The 23,601-nt window shown below is 40.1% G+C and overlaps 1 protein-coding gene and 1 long non-coding RNA gene across 2 annotated transcripts in view; one reads left to right on the top strand and one right to left on the bottom strand.

Moving 5' to 3' along the window:
- The window catches only part of LOC138141714 (uncharacterized), a 50,380-nt gene extending 27,305 nt beyond the window's left edge, over positions 1-23,075 (bottom strand). Inside the window, exons 1-2 of the long non-coding RNA XR_011163239.1 lie at positions 22,915-23,075; positions 20,213-20,327 (exon numbers count right to left, since the gene is read on the bottom strand). This is a non-coding gene — a long non-coding RNA (uncharacterized lncRNA). The remainder of the gene's footprint in view (positions 1-20,212; positions 20,328-22,914) is intronic.
- Positions 23,076-23,318: 243 nt separating this feature from the next.
- The window catches only part of TAF9B (TATA-box binding protein associated factor 9b), a 13,783-nt gene continuing 13,500 nt past the window's right edge, over positions 23,319-23,601 (top strand). Inside the window, exon 1 of the mRNA XM_069062505.1 lies at positions 23,319-23,445. Within this exon, the coding sequence (XP_068918606.1) occupies positions 23,395-23,445 (51 nt within the window). The 5' untranslated portion in view covers positions 23,319-23,394. The remainder of the gene's footprint in view (positions 23,446-23,601) is intronic.

Here is a 23,601-nt window from a genome sequence, read left to right as displayed (position 1 = left end):
AGGAAGATAGACAGAAGGTACTCTTAGAAGGGAAGGTGCTTGACCCTAGGGGAGACCCAGACAGTGTTCCTGCAGACAGGGGAATTTGAGATAAGTCTTGGAGGAAGCCAGACTTTCTGAGCCACAGCAGTGGGGAGGGAGGACATTCTGCATATGGGCACTAGTCAGAGCAAAGGCACAAAGAGGGCCATATGAAGGGTCTCATTCCAGGAATAGTGAGTTGGCCGGTGTAACTGGATAGTAGAACATCAGAAGGGAAATAGAGGCTAAGAAGAATGGAGAGGCAGTAAAGGGACTTGAAATGTCAAACAGAGATCTTGTATGTGATTCTGGAGACAACATGGAGACAGTGGAGTTTTCTGAGCAGGTGTAACATGGTCAGACCTCTGCTTTAGAAAAATCACTTTGGCTGGCAACTTGAGGCTGGCAGAAATGACTAGCAACCGATTTTCATAGTACAGGAGAGAGGAGAACTGAGGCTGTGTGAGTAGAGAGAAGGGTCATAGATGAGAGAGCAAAAAGACAATCCCTGATATCAAGGATGTCTCAGTTCAATGAGGGAGACTGCATGCAAACAACTATGTACAAACAAGATAGACACAGGACAAAGTGAGGGGCAGTCTCAGAGGGAAGGCACTAGATCTAAGGGGGATAGGGAAAAGCTCTCTGGAAAAGGTGGGATTTGAGCTGGGATTTGAAGGAAGCCAGGCAGTGGAGATGACGAGGGAGAGTATTCCCAGTGTGGGGGACAACCAGGGGGAATATCTAGAGTCAGGAAATAGTGTCTTTTTGAGGGAACAGCAGGGAGGCCAGTGTCACTGGATTCCAAAGAATACGATGGGCTATGAGGAGTAAGAAGACTAGAAAGGGAGGAGGAAGCCATTTGATCCTGGAAGTGATAGGGAGCCACAGGAGGTTTTTCGAATAAGGGAATGACATGGTCAGAACCATGCTTTGAGAAGATCCCTGACAGCTAAGTGGAAGATATTCTGGAGTGGGCAGACAGACCAACCAGCAAGCTATTACAATAATCCAGACAAGAGGAGATGAAGGCCTGTGCCAAGGAAATAACAATGTCAGAGAAGAGAGGGAGAGATGTTATGAAGGTAAAAAAAAATTCTTAAGTGGTATGAGACTCATGATTGTGGAAACATGTGGAACTTCCATGTTCTGCTTAGTGCATGTAAATGCTATTTTTTATCATCTAAGTTCAGAATGCTAAAACATTTTAAAGAACACTGTTATTGAAGCTAAAAATTGGTCTAACTATTGTGGAAAACAATTTGAAATTATGGGAGAAAAATCCCAACACTCTGTTGACACCCTTTGCTCCAGTGACCCTGCTCCTGGGTACAGACCTCAAGGATAATCTTCTAGACTCTAATGTCACATCACCAACTGCCTATTGGGCATCTCCAACTGGTCATCTCCAATATAGGCATCTCCAATATGGGCATCACAAACTGGTCATCTCCAATATGGGCATCTCCAACTGGTCATCTCCAATATGGGCATCTCTAATATGGGCATCTCCAAGTGGCCATCTCCAATATGGGCATCACGAACTGGTAATCTCCAATATGGGCATCTCCAACTCACCAAGTTCAAAACCAAATCTATTATCTTTTCCCTAAAATCCATTTCTCTCTTCTTAACTTCCTTGTTCTTGCTGAGAAGCCCCCATCCCTCCATTCACTCAGGTTCACAACCTCGGAGTCATCCTTGACTCTACTCTTCCCATATACCCAATTAATTTCCAAGTCTCCTCAAAATTCTACCTAGGCAGTATATCACCTTATCTCTACTCACATGGTAAAGTGCACTATCCTGGTTCAAGTCCTTCTCACCTGAAGTGTTAGAAGAGACTCCTGTCAATGAATGGAAGACAGATCAAAATGAGGAGGTCCTCAAGCCAGGGAGAGCAAATTGATCTTCCTGAAACCCAGGTATGACCATGTTATTCTCATGCTCAAGAAACTCCTCTGGCCTATATGATAAAATATGAACTCCTCTATTTGGCTTTTAAAACCCTTCAAGGGCAGTTAGGATACACAGTGAATAGAGTACCCATCCTGGAGTCAGGAGGACCTGAGTTCAGATCCAGCCTCAGACACTTAACACTTACTAGCTGTGTGACCTTGGACAAGTCACTTAACCCCAATTGTCCTGTCTTCCCTCTTCCAAAAAAAAATCAAACAAACCCTTCAATCTGGTGCCAGTCTAGCTTCCCAGCCTTATTACACATTCCTCTACAATTCAGCCAGACTGACCTACCTGTATGCAGAAAGAACTATCTCCAGTCTCTGCATCTTTGGAGAAGTATTCCTGGAATGTTCTTCCTTCTCACCTCTACTTCAAAAAATCCTTGGCTTCCTTCAAGGTGCCACCTCCTATTGAAAATCTATCCTGGGGGTGGCCAGGTGGTGCAGTGAGTAAGAGCATCGGCCCCGGCACCAGGGGCCCCAAGATTGGTTCTGGCCCCAAATACTCAGCACCCACACAAAAATAACTGGCCATGTAACCTTGAGCAAGTTACTTAACCCCAATTGCTTAAAAAAAAATCTATCCTGAAACTCAAGGAATTGTGGAACTGAATCTTGTAAACTAAAAGCAAACAAACAAATTAATAAAGACTAAATTTTTTTTATCTATCCTGATCCCTATAGTAGCATATATCTACTCCACAAATTATTTAGTATCCATTTTGTACATATTATGTATTTAATTTTCTTTATACAAGTTTCCCCGAATAGAAAGTAAGCTCCTTTAGGGCAGGACCTGTTTCTATTTTTGCCTCATATCAAAGCCTAGCACAATGCCTGGCACAAACAAAGCATTAATTAATATTTGCTGAGTGACTACTAGAACTTTTGTAGTAGCAAAAACCTGGAAACAAATAGTTGCCCATAAATTGACAAATAGAATAAACAAATTTTAGCATATGGATGTTATGGAATATAACTCTGCATAAGAAAAGACAAATATGAGGAAATCAGAAAAACATAGGACTGGTGGGATGAAGTGATGTCTCAAGCATCTCTTCTCTCAAATGTATTCTCCACAGAGCTACCAAAGTGGTAGCCCATGGTCTGGCCATGTCACTCCGCTGTTCAATAAATTCCAATGGCTCCCTATTTACTCCTAGGATCAAACAAACTCCTTTATTACATATTTTAAGCCCATAACAACCTGGCTCTAAGTGACTTTTCCAGGCTTATAATTCATTAATCCCTTTCACACACTCTGTGATCTGCCCAAGGGGCCTTTTGGTTGGGTCCCTTAAACATTATGTTTCATCTCTTATCTTTATGCCTCTTTATAGGCTCTCGCCCATGCCTAGGATGACCAGTCTGCTTGCCCCTTCCTCTTCAAATCCCGGGTTTCCTCCAAAACTCAGCTCAAATGCTACTTCCTCCATGATAACTTTCTTGATCCCGACCATATTAGTTGCCCTCTCAAAATGCTCTCATATTTTGTATTTTGTAGTTGTTGAGTCATTTCAGTCATGTCCAACTTTGTGTACCCATTTGGGGATTTCTTGGCAAAAATACTGGAGCAGTTTGCCATTTCCTTCTCCAACTCATTTTACAGAGGAGGAATCTAAAGCAAACAGGGTGAAGTGACTTGCCCAGGGTCACACAGTTAGTATGTGTCTGAGACCAGATTTGAACTCAGAAAGATGAGTCTTCCTGACTCCAAGTCCAGGGCCCTATCCAATGCACCATCTAACTTTGTATACTTTGTAATAATTATGACATCTCCCCTAATAGAATATAAGCTCTTGGAAGGCATGTATGGCTTTGTCTTTATCTTTGTATCCCTAGGGTCTAAGAAACAGCCTAGCACATAATATAGGTACTTAAATTCTTACTGATTGAGTAAAATAGAAGCAAGAGAACAATATAATCAATTGATCAACTTTTAAGTGCCTACTATGTGCAAGGCCACAAGGAAAACAAAATCTACCTCACTTTCATTCTACCATACAAATAAGTAAATACAAATGTCATGGGGAAAACACTACCCAACACCCAGAAAGAAGTAGGGGATTCTGGGCAAGCCTTGAATAGAGCTCAGGATTCTAAGTGGTAAAGGGCATGGGGTACAGTCTGTATAGAGATCAAGAAGAGGAAGATGGGAAGTTCAGCACAGAAGACAGCACAAAGGGGACATATAAAGCCAATAAAGTAAATTAAAATGTAACAGGGACTTGTCACAGGCCCAAAGCACTTAAAACGGCATCACTCACATGAGAGGCACCAGAATGCCCAGGAGCCCAGGTGCCATTTTGTGTTGACAGACCACGTGATTGGGAGCAACCTCTTTCTACTAGCTGATTTTCTAGGCCTGGATGCTCTAAGCAGCAGGGCCAGGTTCTCTTGTCTTTTTCCTGAGGCATCCAGGAATAAAGACCATCTTCCCCTCTTTATAGGTCCCATGGCCCTGAGAAATTGACTTGGGGTTTGGCCTTTCTTCATTTGTCTTTTTCAGGTCTAAGTGCAGGGAATGGGGTTCCTGACCCAGGAGCTGGAGCCTAGGGCAACTTGGAGTTCAGGATTCCAGGACTGCTGTTACAGGCCTGCCCCAGCAAGGAAATCCTGAGAAGCCAGGATCCCAGGGCACAAGGCCAGAGGAGCCTCTGGACTGGAATTTGTTGAGCTGGTGGGACTGATGCTATTCAGGTATGGAGTTAAGCTGTGAAGTTAATCCCTTGCCCCTCTGTAAAAACAAGCATGAGAAGCTTCCCAGAGGACTGCTGCTGTGAACAGCTTTCAAGGTTCTGATTACATAGTATAGCGAACTCTCTATTTATTCAATAACAATCAGAGCAAAACATTCACATAATATCAAGGTACAGCATTCACAATGTTACAAAACATTGTGTTTTCACCAAAGTGGCCACATAGTTTTAAACAAAGTACAATCATTTAGTAACTCAATCATTCAATCATCCTTAAGGAAGCAAGTGTCCTTAAGGGTCACAAGGTACAAAAATCAAAGTTCTCCACCCATAGGGTGCAATTAAGTTACAACTTCAATAGTCACTACTCAGTACCCTCTTAAGGGGTAGTGAAAAGTACAAAAGCCATCCACCTCTACAATTTCTTCAGTCATTATTCAGTATCCTATTTCATCAGTCACTACTCAGACAATTTCATCAGTCACTACTCAGTATCCACAGAGAGGTCTTTTCATCTTGACTCGAGGCAGATAGCTCCTACCTGAATCCACCAAACTGTCACCTGGGTTCAAAGGCAGACAGCTCCCAGTTCCTTGTCCAGCTCTCCATGCAGTTTCTACTCCACATTGGAGCTCACAGTGTCCAGTCCATCTCAAATCCTTCACAGTCTCTGTTCCTGGCAACACAAGGCTTAACAAGGCCACGATAACACTCATACACATTAACAAAGCCACAACAACATTTGTACAAAATACGGCACCACAGTCATGCTTCCTCAGTCTTTGGCAGCTCCAGTTGGCCCTTGGAAGTCCTCGGCACCTCCAGCTGGCCCTCGGGAATGCTCAGCAGCTCTGGCTGGCCCTCCAAAATCCTCAGCACCATAAGCTCCATTCTCAAAATCAAAATCACTTTATCCAGCCTCCATGTGGCTTGCTCCAAGAAATTCTGTCTCAGTTCTCAATTCTCATTCTTCTCAGTTTTTCTCAATTTTCAGTTCAGTCTTCAGTCCAGCAGTAACTGCCCTGCCTCCACGATACTTATCCCAAGAAGTTCTGACTATCCAGCTTGTGGTCTTCCTTAAATATGGTATAGCTCCTCCCTGTTCAGCCCCTTCCTGTTACATCAGAAACAGGAGTTCATACCTTCTGTTTCTTTAACAGAGGCTTAATTTGAGGTGCTAAGTACCTCTTAGCTTAGCAATACAAAGGCATCTTCAAATTTCATTACTATTATACCCTCCACAAATGCTAAGGGGGACCTACATCTCTGAGGTGTTATGGGATATGTTTGTATACTTGTTCCTGTTTTATCTTTGAAATAAATATTCCTTTGTAAAAGCTAATCTGACAGTTAAATGATCAAAGGAAATTAGGGTGTTTAGTGTCCAAAAATTGGGGGGACCACAATCTCTGGAGATGTGAGCCAATGGCAGAGATAAGAGACCCTTGACCCTCTAAGAATACCAGAGAGCTGTGCTGAAGGGGTGAAATGTAATATACCTAACCTTTCAGACAGTGGGAGCCAGAGTAAATCTATGCAACATGTGCCACATTATACCCCTCCTTCAACATACAAACATTTCCCTCACATTGTAGACCAACACAGAAGGTCCCTGCCAGTCCTCCTATCTCCCAGAAGCAGGTCCCTATAACATCTCACATGGATAATGCCATTTTAGGTGGTCCAGTTATAAAAACAACACTAAAGACAAGTGAAGTCAGATTAAGCAAAATGACCAACATGGATTCCATAATCTACAATAAAACATACCTGCCTCCTCTTGGAAGAGAAAAGGGGAGGGGGGAAGACTATAGTCGCCAAATACTCTAAACACCAACAAACAGTCACTGTGTCAATTGGCTTAACTGTTTTCCTTTGTTATGTAATACAGTGCTCAGTGAGAGAGTATGAATATAAACATAAAAAGACACAGTTCTAGAATCTAGATATCGTTTGACTGACATGGTTCTAGAAATGCTAGCCATACCAAGGCAAAGGAAAGACATTAAAGACATGAAAATAGGCAAAAGAGAGACAAAATTATCTATTTGCTGATCACATGATGATTTACTTAGAAAATCCTAGAGAATAAACTAAGAAACCAAAGTAATTAATAGCTTCAGTAAAGTAGCAAGAAACAGACTATACCCACAAAAATTAACAGCATCTCTATAAGATAATAACAAAATCTAAGAGACAGTATTAGAAATGTAAATCTCATTTAAAAATAACTAAAAGTGCAGAAAACACTTGCTGATCAATCTACCAAAGAATACTATATACCTGAATGGATTTGATTACCAAGTGCTCCTTAAAGAAATAACTGTTTAAATAGCTGTAAGAATATTCCATGCTGACGGCTGGGCCATGCTACCATAATAAAAATGACAATACAAGCAAAGGAAACTGACACTTCTGATGCTATAAAAATGAAGAATACTGGGGTGGCCAGGTGGCACAGTGAGTAAGAGCACCAGCCCCGGGAGTCTGGGAGACCCAGGATCGGTTCCGGGCCTCAGATACTTAACACCCACACAAAATAACTGGCCGTGTAACCTTGAGCAAGTTACTTAACCCCAATTGCTTTTTAAAAAAATGAAGAATACTTTATGGAACTCAGTAGAATAATATGAAAATATATTGGAAGGAACAAAAGGTCTAGAATGTAAAGGGAAATGATGAAGATGAAGGGGGAATGGTACTTTCAGCCCTTGAAACATATTATGAAATAGTAGTCATCAAAACTATTTGGTATCGGTTGAAAAGTAGGTCAATGGAACAGATTAGTTAGGAGAGAATAGAAAGGATGGAATTAAGTAACTCAGTGTTTGATAAAGCAGAAAACACATGACCAGAAAAAAATTCCCTCTTTTAAGTCTGGCAGACATTGGGCTTAGTCTAACACCTTACACTATATTCCACAATATTTCTAAAGGGATTCATAACCTTAATATTAAAGCTCATACCATTAAAAAATTGGAAGAGAAGCATATCATATGCCTTTCCCAGTTATGGGGAGATTTGGAAATATGCAAAAAAGTGATTGAAATGTCCATACCCTCTGACCCAGAGATTCCACTACGAGGCTTGTACTCCAAAGAGGTCACCGACAAGAAGAAAGGCCCCCACCCACACACACACACACATACATATATACACACACATACACACAAATTCCCATTTGATTAGGGAATGGCCAAACAAATTGTGGTACATGCACGTAATAGAATATTATTGTGCTGTAAGAAATGACAAATATTAATATGGGGAAGTAGTCGGTCAGTTGACAAGTATTTGTGCGTTAAACACTGAGGATACAAAGAAAATCAAAAACCAGCCTCTGCTGTCAAGGAGCTCACGGTCTAATGAAAAAGACAACATGTCTAGGTACAAGAATAATGCATCCAGGATAATTGGGAATAGTTCACTGGTGGAAGGCACTAGCTTTAAGGGAGACTGGGAAATGCTTCTGTATAAGGTGGAATCAAGATCTAATGCAGAGTGAAAAACCAAAAAAATGACATATACAATAACTACAACAATGCAAATGGAAAAAAAATCCAAGTTTGGATTCAATCAAAGTGCCACTCTTGAGGACCTAGAGGGTCAGGTGTGGCCTCAAGGCCACAGGGTCCCCATCCCTGATAGTGTGATAGATACTCCTTAACCTAAGGGACTAAGTTTTTATGAAGGGCTCAGTCTCAACTGGCTCAGGATCACCTTCTCAAATGCTGGCCATTGAGGCAAAGCAAAGGGAAAGTATAGAGCTACAGGTACCTTCCCAGAGACAATCAGGTAAGAGACATGAGCAAAACTTTCTCCATGAAGAGGTAGAGGACAAAGGGAATGAGGGCATGAAAGCCTGACACAAGAACACCTTGGTATTCAATGGAGTAATCAATGGAGTAAAAGATTCGTTCTATTAGAATTGTAGATTGGAGGGAAATTCACACTAATTGTACTAGTGACAGAAATGCTGAGTTGTTTATATTAAAAACTATGCCTTCTTTTCCAGTTTTCAGCAAACTGAATCATGGCCAGAGGAGGTCATGGTAGGTAGGCCCTGAGGTCATTCATAGTGACCTCATCCTCAATTCCAACTGGACTCAGAAGATCTTATTAAAGATGTAAAGATTGTAAAAATTAAGCATGTTGTATATAACCTGTATCAAATTGTTTACTGTATTAGGGAGGAAGGAGGAGAGGGAGATAATCTGGAACTCAAAATTTCATAAAGAAAGAATGTCAAAAATTATCTTTATATGTGATTAGAAAAAGTAAAATACTATTAGAAAGGCAAAAAAAGAATGGGAATGAGTGGAAGAGGGAAGAAAGGTATTTGGACAAGGTGTACATCATGAATAAAGACAGAATAAAAAAAAAGAGTATTGATTTTTGTTTTTACATCAAAAAAATAACCATGTTGGACTGCAATGCTGGGCTGAATAGTGTATCTCAAGACACTATAATTCTCTAATATTTTTATCTCAGCCATTTGAGGAAAATACACAGCTTGGACTTGTTGGTATGAGTGATAAAGACTATCCATGTTAGGGGGCGGCCAGGTAGCACAGAGAGTAAGAGCACCGGCCCCAGTGTCGGGATGACCTCGGGATCGAATCCAGGCTCAGACACTTAGCACCCACCCAGAAACACCTGGTCGTGTAACCTTGAGCAAGTTACTTAACCCCAATGCTTATTTTAAAAAAAAGACTATCCATATTGGAATACATCAAGGTAAGCAGAGATTTCCAAAGGAAAGTTTTGATGTCAACGACAAAGTGGACACCATGGCTCTGGTGTGTATAGGCCCTCCAACACTCACTGAAGTATCACCACTGACTGACACTAATTCTAGTCTTTTCATAATTCTAGCAGGATCTTGCAAATAACACGCTGTGACTCGATACCTGCACACTCTGGCCATACATGCAGACTGTGCAGAGGACCACAAGAGGTTAGAGGCAAGAAGTGGATCCTTAATTATTCGGCTTTAAGGACTACTCAGTACCATAAGAGTAGAAAGACAAATTGATTTTGAAATTCAGCAGGAAGTTGTGTGTTCTCATTGCAGGAGAGGGATAAGGTGGAACCCACAGAAGCCAGCTATTAATTCCTAATCATTCAGGAAAAAACTGGAGAAATCTTCTATCTATGTGTGAAGACCTCAAAAACCAGTCTCAAAGAAATACTAGTCAAGGGCATCATCGCAGAATCCAGCAGCCTTTATGCATCACCTATAGTGATGGTACCTGAGATAAAAAGAAAGATATAGATATATGTAGATGTGTAGACTATGAACAAAAGAATTAAAGGGGACCAGTACACTATGCCATGGGCATAAGATTCACTGGATAATATGCTAGGCAGTGGTTACTACCAGATTCCTATGTCTAGGGAGGACAAATGCCCAAAGGTATCTCTGAGGCACTACCTTCCAAAAGGTGATGGAGAAAGTAGCTGGGGATATGAACTACCTGGAAGTGTTATTGTACCTGAATGACTATATGATCTTCAGTAAGGCAGTATAGGAACAAACAGGAGAAGAAATTGAATTGAAAGGGTTGGATCAGCTGGAGGAAGCTGGTCTGTAGCTGTCAATCTGCCAAACTTGCAGAGCTTCTGTTAAGCATGTGGGCCCCATCCTGGCCCAACAAGGTGTGAGCACTGAGGCAAAAAAGGTAGAACCCATTCTGACATGGCCATGTCCACAAAATTTTAGAGACTTGGAAACTTTCCTGGGATATGGTGGCACTTTCCCATTTGTCAAGAACCATGCTGCTATTGCTAAACCACTCAATGACCTCACTCATATATACATAATGTAATAGAAGAGACCAAGAACCAGAAAGGCAAAACTTAGGTCTTAAAACCTACAAACTTTAAGGAGACAGATGGACAAAGAAATGTGCCAAAAACTTCAAGAACATAATCAACCATCTGACTAATTTGCCAGTATTGGCAGCTTAGAAGAGCTGGAAAGCAGTTCTGTGCCAAGAGACCGATGGTCACCGAAGAGAGAAGACTGACAGTGAATCTCATTACTCTGTCCACAAATTTGACTTCTTGACTTCGAAGAGGGCTACCACTGAGAAACTTAAAGAAGAGTGAAAGGGAGAGAGAGAGAGAGAGAGAGAGAGAGAGAGAGAGAGAGAGAGAGAGAGAAAGAAAGAGAGAGACTGCCCTCAAAAGTTCAAGTATGGATTAATTACTGTAGTTCACTGATTTCTATTTTGAACAATGCTAAGTTAGATACTGCTTGCCAGAGACAGGTAGGAGAACTGGTCAGTTAAGAATTCAGCATACCCTCCAGGTAAAACCTGTGAATATAGATGCAGATATGTTGTCTAGAATGCCACAACTACTAGTAGATGACTGGCAGTGAGAACAAACAGCTGACTAAAGACTAAGAAAAGTGATAAAAGCAAAAAACAAGGCAATAATTCAAACACCTTGGATTCCAGTCAGCAGAAGGTACATAAGTCCCGAGATACTGGCAGAAATCGGAGCTGTATGATGAAGTATTGTATCCGACAGAGAACAAGTCCACAAAGTGAAACAGAAGGAGTCTAGTGCTACCCAGAGCAGACTGTCCAATAGCCATAAATACCTTAACTCATGATTTGGCATATGGGTCCAAGAAAGACCCCTAGAGTTGGTAGATTTTTACTGGCCCAAAATTGCTAAGGGTGTCAACAAGTGTGAAATTTCTGTCTGATGTGTACAAAAAAAATTACCAACTCATGTTACATATTTGCAGAATAAGTACCAACAAGCTTTTGGAAGTTGACTACATTGACTTTCTCTGGCAGGAGAGAGCAAAACTATGGGTCACATTTTAGTGGGACTGACCATTTCACCAAGTATGTATAAACATACTCAACCAAAAACTAGAAAGTATCTATGGTTGCCAAGTATTGTGGGAAAAGTATTTTTTCAGTATATAGATTCCTGCCAGGATCCACTCTGATCAAGGTGACCTTGAGAGCAAACTACTCAAGGAAATATTGGTCATGGAAGGCTTCAAAAAGTTTAGAATTACTCCCTTATCATCCACAAGGAGATTCCCAGCCTAAACATTTTAACCATACACTGCTCAACACATTGAGAATGTTTGATAGCTGAGAAAGAAACCCAAACCTGAGCAGAGTCTACGTAGGCCATGTCTTGTCTGTGCAGTGAATTCTATCAGGAAGGATGAGACAATCCTTATAATATACTTGCTCGCTTTTGGGGAAGAATCATGCCTACTGCCGACTTGTAGTATCTCACACTCAGTATATCTCTCAGTTGAGAGAGAAGCTTGCTTACTAACCAAAGCTTTGAATCACAAGAACTATGACAGAAATCAGACACATTATTGTGCTCAGCTGTGCTTTCAAGACCTTTGATAAGGAGACAGAGAAGCCTCACAAGGGACTTACAGGTAACTAACTAACAGAAGATTAACCTTTCCTTGCCTATTTACAGAGAATGCCGAGGGTGCTCTATCAAGATTATTCATTGCAACCACATAGTAGAGTTCATTGGATTTTCTAATGAACAGTTGGGAAGAAATGATGGACCCTCAAGTCAATGAATGCTGACCAAAAGAAAATGGAAATTATGAGAGTACACACAGTCAAAATACTACACAGTAAAGATAATGAGCAGAATAGAAAAACTGGAATCTGCAATGGCCAATCTCACCAAAGAAACAAAAGAGAGGACAATATATTGGGAATTCAAAAACACAGAAGTGAAGAACAATCAAGAATAAAAGCAAAAAATAAAATTCAAAAAAATATACTCATTATACAAGAAAAAACATACTGATCCTAAAGATAAGATACACAGAGAGAACCCAAGGATCATAGTTCTCCCAGAAGCATGTGACAGGACAAAAAAACAAACCCTTAACACCATAATGAAGGACATCATAAAAGAGGACTGCCCAGAAAATGAAACACCAAAGAATTCACAAATTATCTCCAGAAAAAAACCCCAACGCTACAAAATCGAAAGCACATAGTGATTAAATTTAACAATTCAGTCCAGGAACAACAAGTTCTGTAAGTCATCAGGAGAAAGACCTTCAAATACAAAGTAAAGGACATTCAGAAAACTTAAGATTATTCTGTACCCACTAGAAAAGGCAAAAAGGAATTGAATAATTTGTTCTGAAGGGTAACAGAGCTCAGGATGCAGCCTGGGGTGACCTGTCCTGCAAATCTGAGCTTCACTATAAAGGAAAAAAAGACAGATACTCAATTTTAAAAAAATTGAAAATTTTTTAGAAAAAAAAAACACAACTGAAAAGATTATTTTCTCAAACCCTTCAAATAACAGAAATTCAGGAGGGGTGGATAAATTCAACATGCAAGGACAGCAACTGCAACAGAATGACAAGAGAAACCAACAGAGACTTCTTTCGAAATGTACACAAGGAGATAAAAGTGAAGACAAAAATATGGTAGAGATAACAGTGAAGAGGCAGATGAGGGCAGTGTGAACAGGACCTAGTGACGCACTACCTACAGATGAATCAATGCTTTTTTGTGGGACTACATTACAGTATGGGAGGGTACATAAAAGTGGGGGAGGGGAGCAAGAGACTAGAGAGGTGCATGTGATATACAAGGGTGAAATCAAGGGTTACCAATGAGGGACAATGATCTCTGTGGTCTCAAAAAGAGAAAAGCCTACAGGAGAATGGTTGAAGAGGAGGAGGGAAAGACTGAAAAGGGAGGGGAAAGAAAGGGGCCCTTACTTTGGAAGGGGGAAGAAGTTACACTGATAAATGCTCCTATAGATAAAGAGTGATCTCATTGAAGGGAGATAAGGACCTTACACTGAACGAGGCCTAGGGGATTAGGTGCTTGAAAAGTCTACTTGTCCTACATTGGAAAGTGAGGAGCTGGAACCCCTGGGGACAACTGGTACCTGGAGGAGTAGGAGAGCAAAAACACAGAGAGGAAATTTCCAGGCAAATGTAGAAAAAAAGGGGTCAACGGAGGAGGATATAGATCAGTGGTGGATTACATCAAGGATGTTTAGGGGAAGCAGCCCTACCAGGGGCAGTGGCCTCTCTGACACCTGCAATAACTGGCACTGTTCTAGGAGTGAGTTCCAATGGAAAAGGAGAATCCATGGGGCAAGCTTTCCAAGGCAGTGGCATGAAGCGCCCAGAGGAAAGAGCCTAGAATGGATACCTTAGAAGTTTTGATTCATGAGAAATACAGAGAAAAAAGAAGAGACAAGATGATTACAGGAGTCATGAATCAGAGAATAAAGGTCTAGAGGAGACAGAAAGAGCAGATGATGAAGAGAATGAGAGAAATTTCTAAAAAGGGGTAGAAAATGACATTTAAAAAATTGATGAATAGGACTAGTTGAAGGGGAGAGGAAAGGGGAAATTGCTTGACTAAATGGAAAAAAGGGGTGAAGGATTATATAATCAGAGAAAAAGTAGCAGAGAAAAAGGAATTGATAAACAGAAGTCTAAAAAGGGGGGGGGGAGTAACAAACAAGAAGACGGGGAAGAGAGCCAGTGGGAACAGGGCCAACTTAAAAAAAAAGATTAAAATAAAGTAACTGAAGGAACATAAGTAACACTGTGTTTACAGCAGAAGAGGGGAAAAATTATAACTTGAAAAGAATTTAGAGACAGATGGAGGAAAACATAAATCTAACTCTTATAACTTTAAATTGAATGGATTAAACAATCCAATAAAATGAAAAAGAGTGACAGATTGGAAAAGAAAACAAAACCCCACAATCTGTTAGCTTGCAAGAAACACATTTAAAAAAACAAATATACAAGATAAAACTGAGGGGATGGGAACAACTTTACTATGCATCGACTGAATCCAAAAAAGCAGGAGTTGCCATAATGCTATCAGACAAAGCAAAAACAAACATTCAAAAAAGAAAAAAGGATAAACAAGAAACTATATTATGCTGAAAGGAACTATAGACAATAAACCAATATCAGTATTAAACTTATATGTTCCAAATGCCTTAGCATTCAAATTAAAAAAGAAACATTATCTGAGCTTCAAGAAGACATGGATAGTAATACAATAGTGTCAAGAGATTTCAATATCCCTCCTTCAGTTCTGTATAAAAAAGTCTGAGGGTGACTAGGTGGCACAGTGAATAATAGAGCACCAGCCCTGAAGTCAGGAGGACCTGAGTTCAAATTCGGCCTCAGACACTTAACACTTACTAGCCGTGTGACCTTGGGCAAGTCACTTAACCCCAACTGCCCTGCCTTCCCCCCTCAAAAAAAAAAAAGTCTAACAAAGATAAACAAAAGGGAAAATATGGAAATGAACAAATTCTGGAGAAACTAGAGTTAAAAGACTTGTGAAATCTTCAAAATGGGACAGCAAAAGAATATACATATTTCTTAGCACCACAAAGAACTTTTAGAAAAACTGATATCCACTAGGGCATAAAGATATTGCAAACAAATGTAAAAAAGTAGAAAGAGTTAATACTTTCTAGACCATAACAAAATAAAAACAGAATTTGGTTGAGGAACCCCAACAAAAGATACAGACCAAATGGAGACTTAATAATGAAATCTTAAACAATAAATAGGTCAAAGAACAAATCATAGAAACAATTAATAACTATGTAAAAGAAAATGATAATGATAAACCAACATACCAAAATTTCTGAGATGCAGCTAAAGCAGTTCTTAAAGGAGGAAATCCTGTCCTTATAATCATACATTAACAAAACACAAAAACAAAGAATAATGAACTATTCATTTTTAAAATTAGAAAATCAAAAAATAAATAAATAACAAAATAAAAACAAAAGAGGAGATATTAAAAATTAGAGAGGAAATGGATAAATCAGAAACAAAAAATAGAAATGATAAATGAAACTTAAAAATGGTTGTTTGAAAAGACTAATAAAATTGATAAACTGCTAGCTAATCTGACTAAAAAGAAAAGAATAGAAAATCAAATCAATAAAATAGTAAATAAGTAAGGTAAAATCACAGGAAAATCAGTAAAAATCCCAAAATAATGCTCAAAATATATTATGCACTAAAGAAATAGAGGAATACCTTTAAAAATATAAAATACTCCAACTATCAGAAGAGCAGATAAAGAGCTTAAATAATTTAATCTCAGAAAAGGAAATAGATATAGCTATAAAGAAACTACCAAAGAAAAAACTCCTGATTCTGATAGATTCACAGGAGAATTCTATCAAACGTTTAAAGAACAATTAGTACCCATTATTTCACAAATTACTCTCAAAAACTTGAGAAAGCACCCTACCAGAATCCTTTTATGAGATAACAATAATCTTAATAACTAAACCAGGGAAAGATAAAACATGGAAAGAAAATTGCAGGTCAATATTAAAATAACTGTAAAGTTCTACCTCACACCCAACAGATCAGCAAAGATAATAAAAAAGGAAACTGACAACTGTTGGAGGGGCTGTGGGAAGACACTAAGGCATGCATTGCTAGTGGAGATGTGAACTAATAGAACCTTTCTGGAAAGAAATTTGAAACTATACCCAAAAAGTCAATAGATTGTACATATCCTTTGACCCAGTGATAACACTATAATACTACTAGGTATATACCTCCAAGAAGTCAAAGATAAAGGGAAAGTACATACCTATGTATGTGTATATACACACATAAATACATATATACTATATACACTTTTTTAATATACTTTTATAGAGGCACTGTAATTGTAGAAAAGACCTAGAAACATTAATTGGAAAATGGCTGGACAAATTATGGGATATGTGGCTATAGAGAAACCTAGGAAGATGTGTATGAGCTGACACAGAATGAAGTGAGAACTGGGAGAACAATATATACAATAACCACAATAATATAAAGGAAAGCAACATTGAAAGACTAACTCTGGCCAATGCAATGACACCTTTACATGGATGATGAAGCATGTCTCCCATATCATAGCAGAAAGGTAAAAGCTACAAAATGAGACACATATTTTTGGACATGGCCAATGTGCAGGCTTATTTTGCTTTACTATACTTATTTCTTACAAGGAAAGACTTACTGGGGGGCAGACAGGAGGTGAGGAGGTTATGGGGGAGGAAAGTCAGTGGGCAGTAGTAATGATATGATTAAAAAAGGAAGAAAAAAAGGAGGAACAATGAAATGTTAAAAGACATAGTAGAGAAAAGAAAAAAGAATAAAAGGGGGCATAGAAAAGGAGAAAAGTCTTGGTTAAATAAGTCTGTGTTAAATTTAAAATATAATTTTAAAAATATGCTATACATCACAGAAATTCACAGTTTCATGTACAATCTTAGTTTCTTTCTCCTGTTCTTTAGATATACAAGTGTTCATATTTGTTAAGTTCCTAATTAAAAAAAATTCAAAAGAAAAAATTTATTCTTTGGTGGTTAACAGCTTGTGGCTTTATAAAGGTCCTTGGAACATTTAAAAAAAAACTATTTGGCACTGGTGAAAAAAAAAAGCAGGGGCGGCTAGGTGGCACAGTGATTAGAGCACTGGCTCTGGAGTCAGGAGGACCTGAGTTCAAATCCAGCCTCAGACACTAAAAACTATCTGTGTGACCTTGGGCAAGTCAATTAACCCCAATTACCCTACCTTCCCCTCTCCAAAGAGCAAAAAAAAAAAAAAGCAGATCAGTGTGACAGACCACCAGATAATGAATAATCATAAATAACTGAGTTCCATGTAACCCAGTATTCAATAAACTCCAAAATGTAAATTTTTGAAAGCCTTTCAAAGGTTTTTTTTTTTAATATAATGATGTTGTTACTATGGAAATCGTTTTCCTAATTCTGCTCACTCTGCTCTGAGTAAGTTCAGACCAGTCTTCTCAGGTCTTCTCCCTGAATTCATGTCTTTTGTCATTACTTACAACCATAATAATTATACCACAAATTACTTGGGGAACTTTTAATAAATAAATTTTAATAAATATTTAATAAGAACTGATAAGAAAGCTGAAAAGCAGTTTGAATGAAATTTGGTTGAGACCAACCGCTTACACCATATGCCATAAGAAATTCCAAATGGATACATGACCTGAACATGAAAGGCCATACAATTTTTTAAAAATTGAAGAAAACAGCATCAGGTACCTTTCACAGCTAGGACTAGGGGAAGAATGTGTCTTTTTTTTTAATAAATTTTTTAAAAAGTAGACCAGAAAAAGAGGATAATACGCAAAACCACAAATCTCTATATAATAAATTCAACATGTTATTTTCAAGCTATCCTGCTTGTCTGTTTCACCTTCGCCTTCTGAACTTCCTTCTCTTCTGTGTAATTTTCCAAAAGGCTTCAATATCCTCTTTTATCTCTTTCCTTTTTTTCCCACTGTAATGGAAATGCAGATTTAAAGATCTTCCCTGCCCCTAGGCTAACGTGCACCTGGAGCCTGGGGTGGGAGGCTTGTTTTTCAGTAGATACTTTTTGATTGGCCAGTGGGTCAATAAGGTTGTTACATTCTCTGAGCCAGGAGAAGGCTATATAAGCCCTGATGTGTAGCTTTGTTTTGGGACTCACTTTGAGAAGTGTTCTGTGATTTGATCTGAATTCTGGGAAGCCGTTATTGAGAGTCCCCCGGCTTTGAAAAACCCAGAATGTGGAAACCCAGATGTTGACTGGGTATGGATGTAATGGTTGGACAGTTTGGAAATCTGTCTACTTGATGTTTCTGTCTTGATAATTATGCCTGTATACTTTGAGGTTTAGGGTGCTGACCTTTTCTCCTGAATAAGGTAAACGATATATGTCTGACTGATTAAAGTAAGCTTGTTAACCCATTTTGAGTTGCTTTCCTTTAACAAAGCAGATCCAAGAACCTGTGGTAGCTGCAAACCCTGAGAACGCGCTTGGGGTGCTTGCTGCTACACCCACCAGTAACATTATCATTCATTATCCTCTCCCACCAAATCCCTTTCCCCAACAAAAACAAAAATGAGACCCTTGTAACCAAGAGGCACAATTAAGCAAAGCAAAGGCTCACATTTGGCGATGTCCAAAACCCTAGGTCTCAGTCTACACCTCGAGTGCATGACCTCTGCACCAGGAGGTGGCCAGCACACCTCATCATTGGTCCGCTGGAATTCTAGTGACTCACTACACTGACCAGATTCAATAAGCCTTTCAAAGGTTTTTTTTTTTTAATTTATAATGATATTGTTACTATGGAAATCGTTTTCCTAATTCTGCTCACTCTGCTCTGAGTAAGTTCAGACCAGTCTTCTCAGGTCTTCTCCCTGAATTCATGTCTTTTGTCATTACTTACGACCGCAATAATTATACCACAATTTGTTCAGTCATTCTGGCATGAAAATTCTTGGTCAAACAAGGTATGGAAACAGTGACAAAAGAGAAGCCAAATAATTTTAATGACATGAAATTTTAAAAGATTTTGTAGAAATAAAATTGACACAACTAGTAGAAGAAGGTAAACTAAGCAGATTAGTAAAAAAAAATTTACATCAAATATCTCTGATAAAGGCCTGACTTCCAGGATATATAGTAAAATAATAGGAATATGAGACCAAAAGCCATTCCCTAAAACTAGGCCCAGGGTGGTTAAATGACAAGGCAAGGTAGGAACACATAGCAGATCTGGGATTCTAATTCAGATTCTAATACTAATTCAGTTCCTCCAACATCAAATATGGTATTCTCTCTATAACCACAATAACTCACAATGTTCTAGGGCTCTAATGGCTATAAAATACTTTTCTTTTTTTTGCTTTTTGGAGGGGGAAGGTAGGGCAATTGGGGTTAAGTGACTTGCCCAAGATCACATGGCTAGTTTTTGTCTTAAGTGTCTGGGGCTGAATTTGAACTCAGATCCTCCTGACTCCAGGGCCAGTGCTCTATTCACTGTGCCACCTAACTGCCCCAATAAAATACTTTTCTTTAGAAAACAATTCTTATGCCATAGATGGTACAAATGCCATAGATGTACAAATGGTACAAATCCACACCTTCCAGATGAGGAAATTGGGGCTACCTAATTTGTGGGCTGTATACCTAGTGAACAGCTTTACCAGGCTTTGAATTCAAATTTAGCATGTTTTACACTACAGAACGCTAAAATGTTAACTAGAATGTGGTGGCCAATCCAGTAGCCAACAACAAAAAAAGTCTGTTACTTCTCTGTGATTCCAAAGGAGGGCATGGACAAAATTGTTGAATCAAGGTGAGTGTTTTAACAGTGTATTGGCACCTAGATGGGTGTGGACACAGATTCCTAGTCTTTAAGTAAATTAGTTATAAGTGCCATTTGGGCTTTGATCTCCTTTTAATGTCATCTTCTAGCATTCCCGGTTTTCTCTAGTTCAAACTAAATAGTTTGATGTTTTATAGGCTGCCAAGTGTATCTAGAGCTCCTCAGAACAGCTCAGAATTCATTGTGATGCTTTTTTTCAACTTGTCAGACATAGAAATAACAAGTAAACCAATCTCATAAGTAGCCAACCCATGACAAAAGGTTAACTGTAGCGAAAATGGCTTCAGAGTTTGTGTTATCTGGAAACACTTACCTAGTTGCTGGCTGTCTCATTACTTAAGTTCCTCCAGCATCATCTCAGGTTCAGTCTTCCTTCTTCCTCCCTTTTCTGAAAGTGGTAAGATCTTCCATCAATACTACTTGATCAGCTGTGAGACAAAAGTGAAACGGAACTATTATTTGTTTGGGTTTTTTAAATAATTCGCTTTATTCATATTTATTTCTTACATAATTACAGGACTGTTGTTGCAAATCACATTTTTTTGGTCTGGACTTATAATTTCATCCAGGGAGGAAAAGCCTACCAAAGCAACTGCTGTATGTTTTCATCCTAGGGAGTTGTCCAAGGCAAGAGGTTAAGAGGTTAAATGATTTGTCCAGGTTCTCACAATTAGTATTACAGGTATGACCTGAACCCAAGTCTTAATGATTTTGAGGCTGGCTTTTGATCCAGTGCCCCTTGTCTTGCAGGTTACTGTTCAGTACTACTCTTTGTAGTAGGCACCTAGTAAATATTTGTTTAATTGAATTGAATGTTAGGATCAAAGAGGGAATAGGGCTTTAGAGATACTAGTTATAGAATTACACATCTTGAGCCAAGAAATCAGAGACCATTGAGCCCTATACCTTCATTTTACTGAAGAAACTAAGAGAATCAATTTCCCTAAGGTCACAACAGCTAATAAGTATCAGAGGCCAAATGGGAATCTAGAGCTTTAGACTTCCAATATGGTGTTTTTTCCACCACTCTCACCCTGTCTGCTTGGTCACCTTAGAAATTCTCCAGTACAAGACTGAGCAACCATTTATGCCAAAGAAATGGTGTCAAGGATCGATTAAGACAACTGGAAGTTGAAGGTTGGTATATTACCATTTATGTCACTTAGTAGATAGTATAGCAAGCAAATGCTTATATTGGAACACTATTTCATGCTTCACCCCCTTCACCCCTCCTCTCCACTCCCAGTTCTAGAACCACGATTAAATCAACTTTGACATTATTCCCTGATGGTGTATATCAGTCTATAAACTTTCACACCAAAGTACCTCTCCTTGGCATCACTGATTTCTTATGTGTTGTTTTCCCCATTAGAATATAGACACTTGGATGTCAGGAACAGCCCTAGCTTCTGTACCTCCTCCCCCCAAATGTTTGGCACCTAGCAAGGCTTAATAAATGCTTTTTCTTTTGTTCATTCTTAGCACCCAACTATTCTGGAGGAAACAATGGTACTCAGGATGAGAAAATGACACCCACTTTGGTAACATACATGCTGCCTTCACTTCCTTAAGTCTGGGGAACACTAGAGCAAACTTAAACTTCTTTATTTTGCCACTGTTGTCCGTACAATTTGTCACCCGCAACAGCTTTTGCAAGTGGAAGTTTGAGAAAATCAAGAACAAAGTGGCTAGAAAGGAAGACAGAACTATTCTCTCCCAACTTTTGTGACATCTCTCCCTATTTGACATTGCCTTATGTGTATTAAGGTTATGGGAGGAAGTGGTGAATGCCAAATATAGAGAAGAGATGATGGGGGTAGAAAAGCACCTATTCTCTACATATTATAGGTACCTAATTATTTTTATGTTGTCTTTCTCATCAGAATGCAAGTTCCCTGGTAGGCAGGAATTGTTTTTGCCTTTCTTTGTAACCCTAGTGCTTAGTCTAATGTCTGTAACTAGACAGTTCTTAATAATGTGTTGATGGACTACAAATCATAGACTACTAACCATTTTGACAATTATCTACAAATGTGCTGAAATTTCTCTCCTTAGATTTAACCAAACAGACCTACACCTGGCAAGACTATGACAGTTGATGAATGATTTCAAGTTCACTTACTTATTATACACTTACTTATTATCCCAAATGACTTAGTATAGTTTTTAGTTTGGGGGTTATTTGGTTGGGTTTTTTTCCTGTATGAAGACTTGTGGGACACTTTGCATAAAGATCTATGAGGTCTATTTATGCTGTCACAATCCTATCACATAAAGCCATTGACCTTTACTACATATGTGATTAAGGTAAACAAGAGTCATCAAGCAATACACCTGTTCTTTTAGATTTCCTGAGTTGTTGTTTTGTCATTTTGGTTTGCTTGGTTTAGCTACAGTGAGTGTCCCCAGGTCCTGATACAGTCACGAGCTGTAATACGCACTAAGACTTTTGGCGTACTATGTCTCTATCTCTATAAAGCTACAGATAAAATGGAAGCTGGGGGTGTAGATCAAACAAGATGAAGAGATACTGATTTTTAAAACCAGGAGAAAATTGAGAAGAGACATAAAAGATGAATGCTTAATTCCGAATGGCCAAGCTGCACTGTAGTAGAAAAGGTGTACTGGATTTCCAAAGAGCCCGCCCCCATTGAGGGGGCAGCTGTTTCACATCTGACATGTGTCAGGAACTTGTGCAGATTTTGCTTGCAAGGATGGCGTTTATGGAAAAGTGCGCCATGATTTCGGGAGCTTCGCAGTCAGTCTGGGTTATGACGCCTTGTCGCATACAAGGTAGCTAGCTAGCTGGCTTCGTTCCCCACCCCCGGGACACACCCCGCCCTGGGGAGCGCAAGCCCGCCAGTGCCCCTTCCCACCAGCATCCTCTCCCCTGCCGTCCCCCGCCCCGGGCTGGGTGACAGATGCGACCCCAACCCAAAGACCAGCCAAAGCCCCTGTGGTAAAACAGAGGTGGGGGACCCGGGGCCGCTGGGCTCGAGGGCCGCCGGTACGCACCATGCTGTCTGACTGGTGGGGGGCGGGAGGAGGGGAAGCGGGCAGGGCCCCCAATGACACGTTCACTTCCTCCATCTCCTCCATCTCCTCCTCCTCCTCCTCCTCCATCTCCATCTCCTCCTCCTCCTCCACCTCCATCTCCTCCTCCATCTCCATCTCCTCCTCCATCTCCATCTCCTCCTCCTCCTCTTCCTCCTCCTCCTCCTCCTCCTCCGTTTTCCCCAGTCAGTTTTGGGGGCTCCTCTTTGCTTTCAAAGAACTCACGTTAGGGGAAAGAAGCGCCGCCGCCCCTGAGATAGAGCCCCCCCCCCCCACTCCCTTCCGACGGCTTCCACAGCGCCACCGCGCGGAACCCACAAAATCACGGTCCTCCCCTCTTGGTCCCGCCCCCGTCCCTCCTCCGCCAACAAGCCAGGGGCGGGGCCTATATAAAGAGAGAGCTCCCGTTGCCCGGCACCGGAAGTCTAGCTGTCGAGTACCATGGAGCCGGCTAAGATGGCATCTCCCAAGAGCGGGCCAAAGGATGCTCTGGTAGGTGCGAGCGAGGCGCGCAGCTGGTAGGCTCCGCGCCCGCGGGCAAAAGGGAAAAGAGGGCGAGGGTCCTCTGGCTGCCAGGCCCAGCTGTGGCCATCGCCCCCGGCACCTCGGCAGGGTTTGTCTGCAGCCCCCCATCCCCCCCCCACTCCA

This window comes from Petaurus breviceps, unplaced genomic scaffold (assembly GCF_028583685.1).
Source record: "Petaurus breviceps papuanus isolate PSGF00001 unplaced genomic scaffold, PetGlider_PUasm1.0 90459, whole genome shotgun sequence".
NCBI lineage: Eukaryota > Metazoa > Chordata > Mammalia > Diprotodontia > Petauridae > Petaurus > Petaurus breviceps.
Note: the sequence above shows the minus strand (reverse complement) of the source record. Positions and strands in the feature narration are given on the sequence as shown.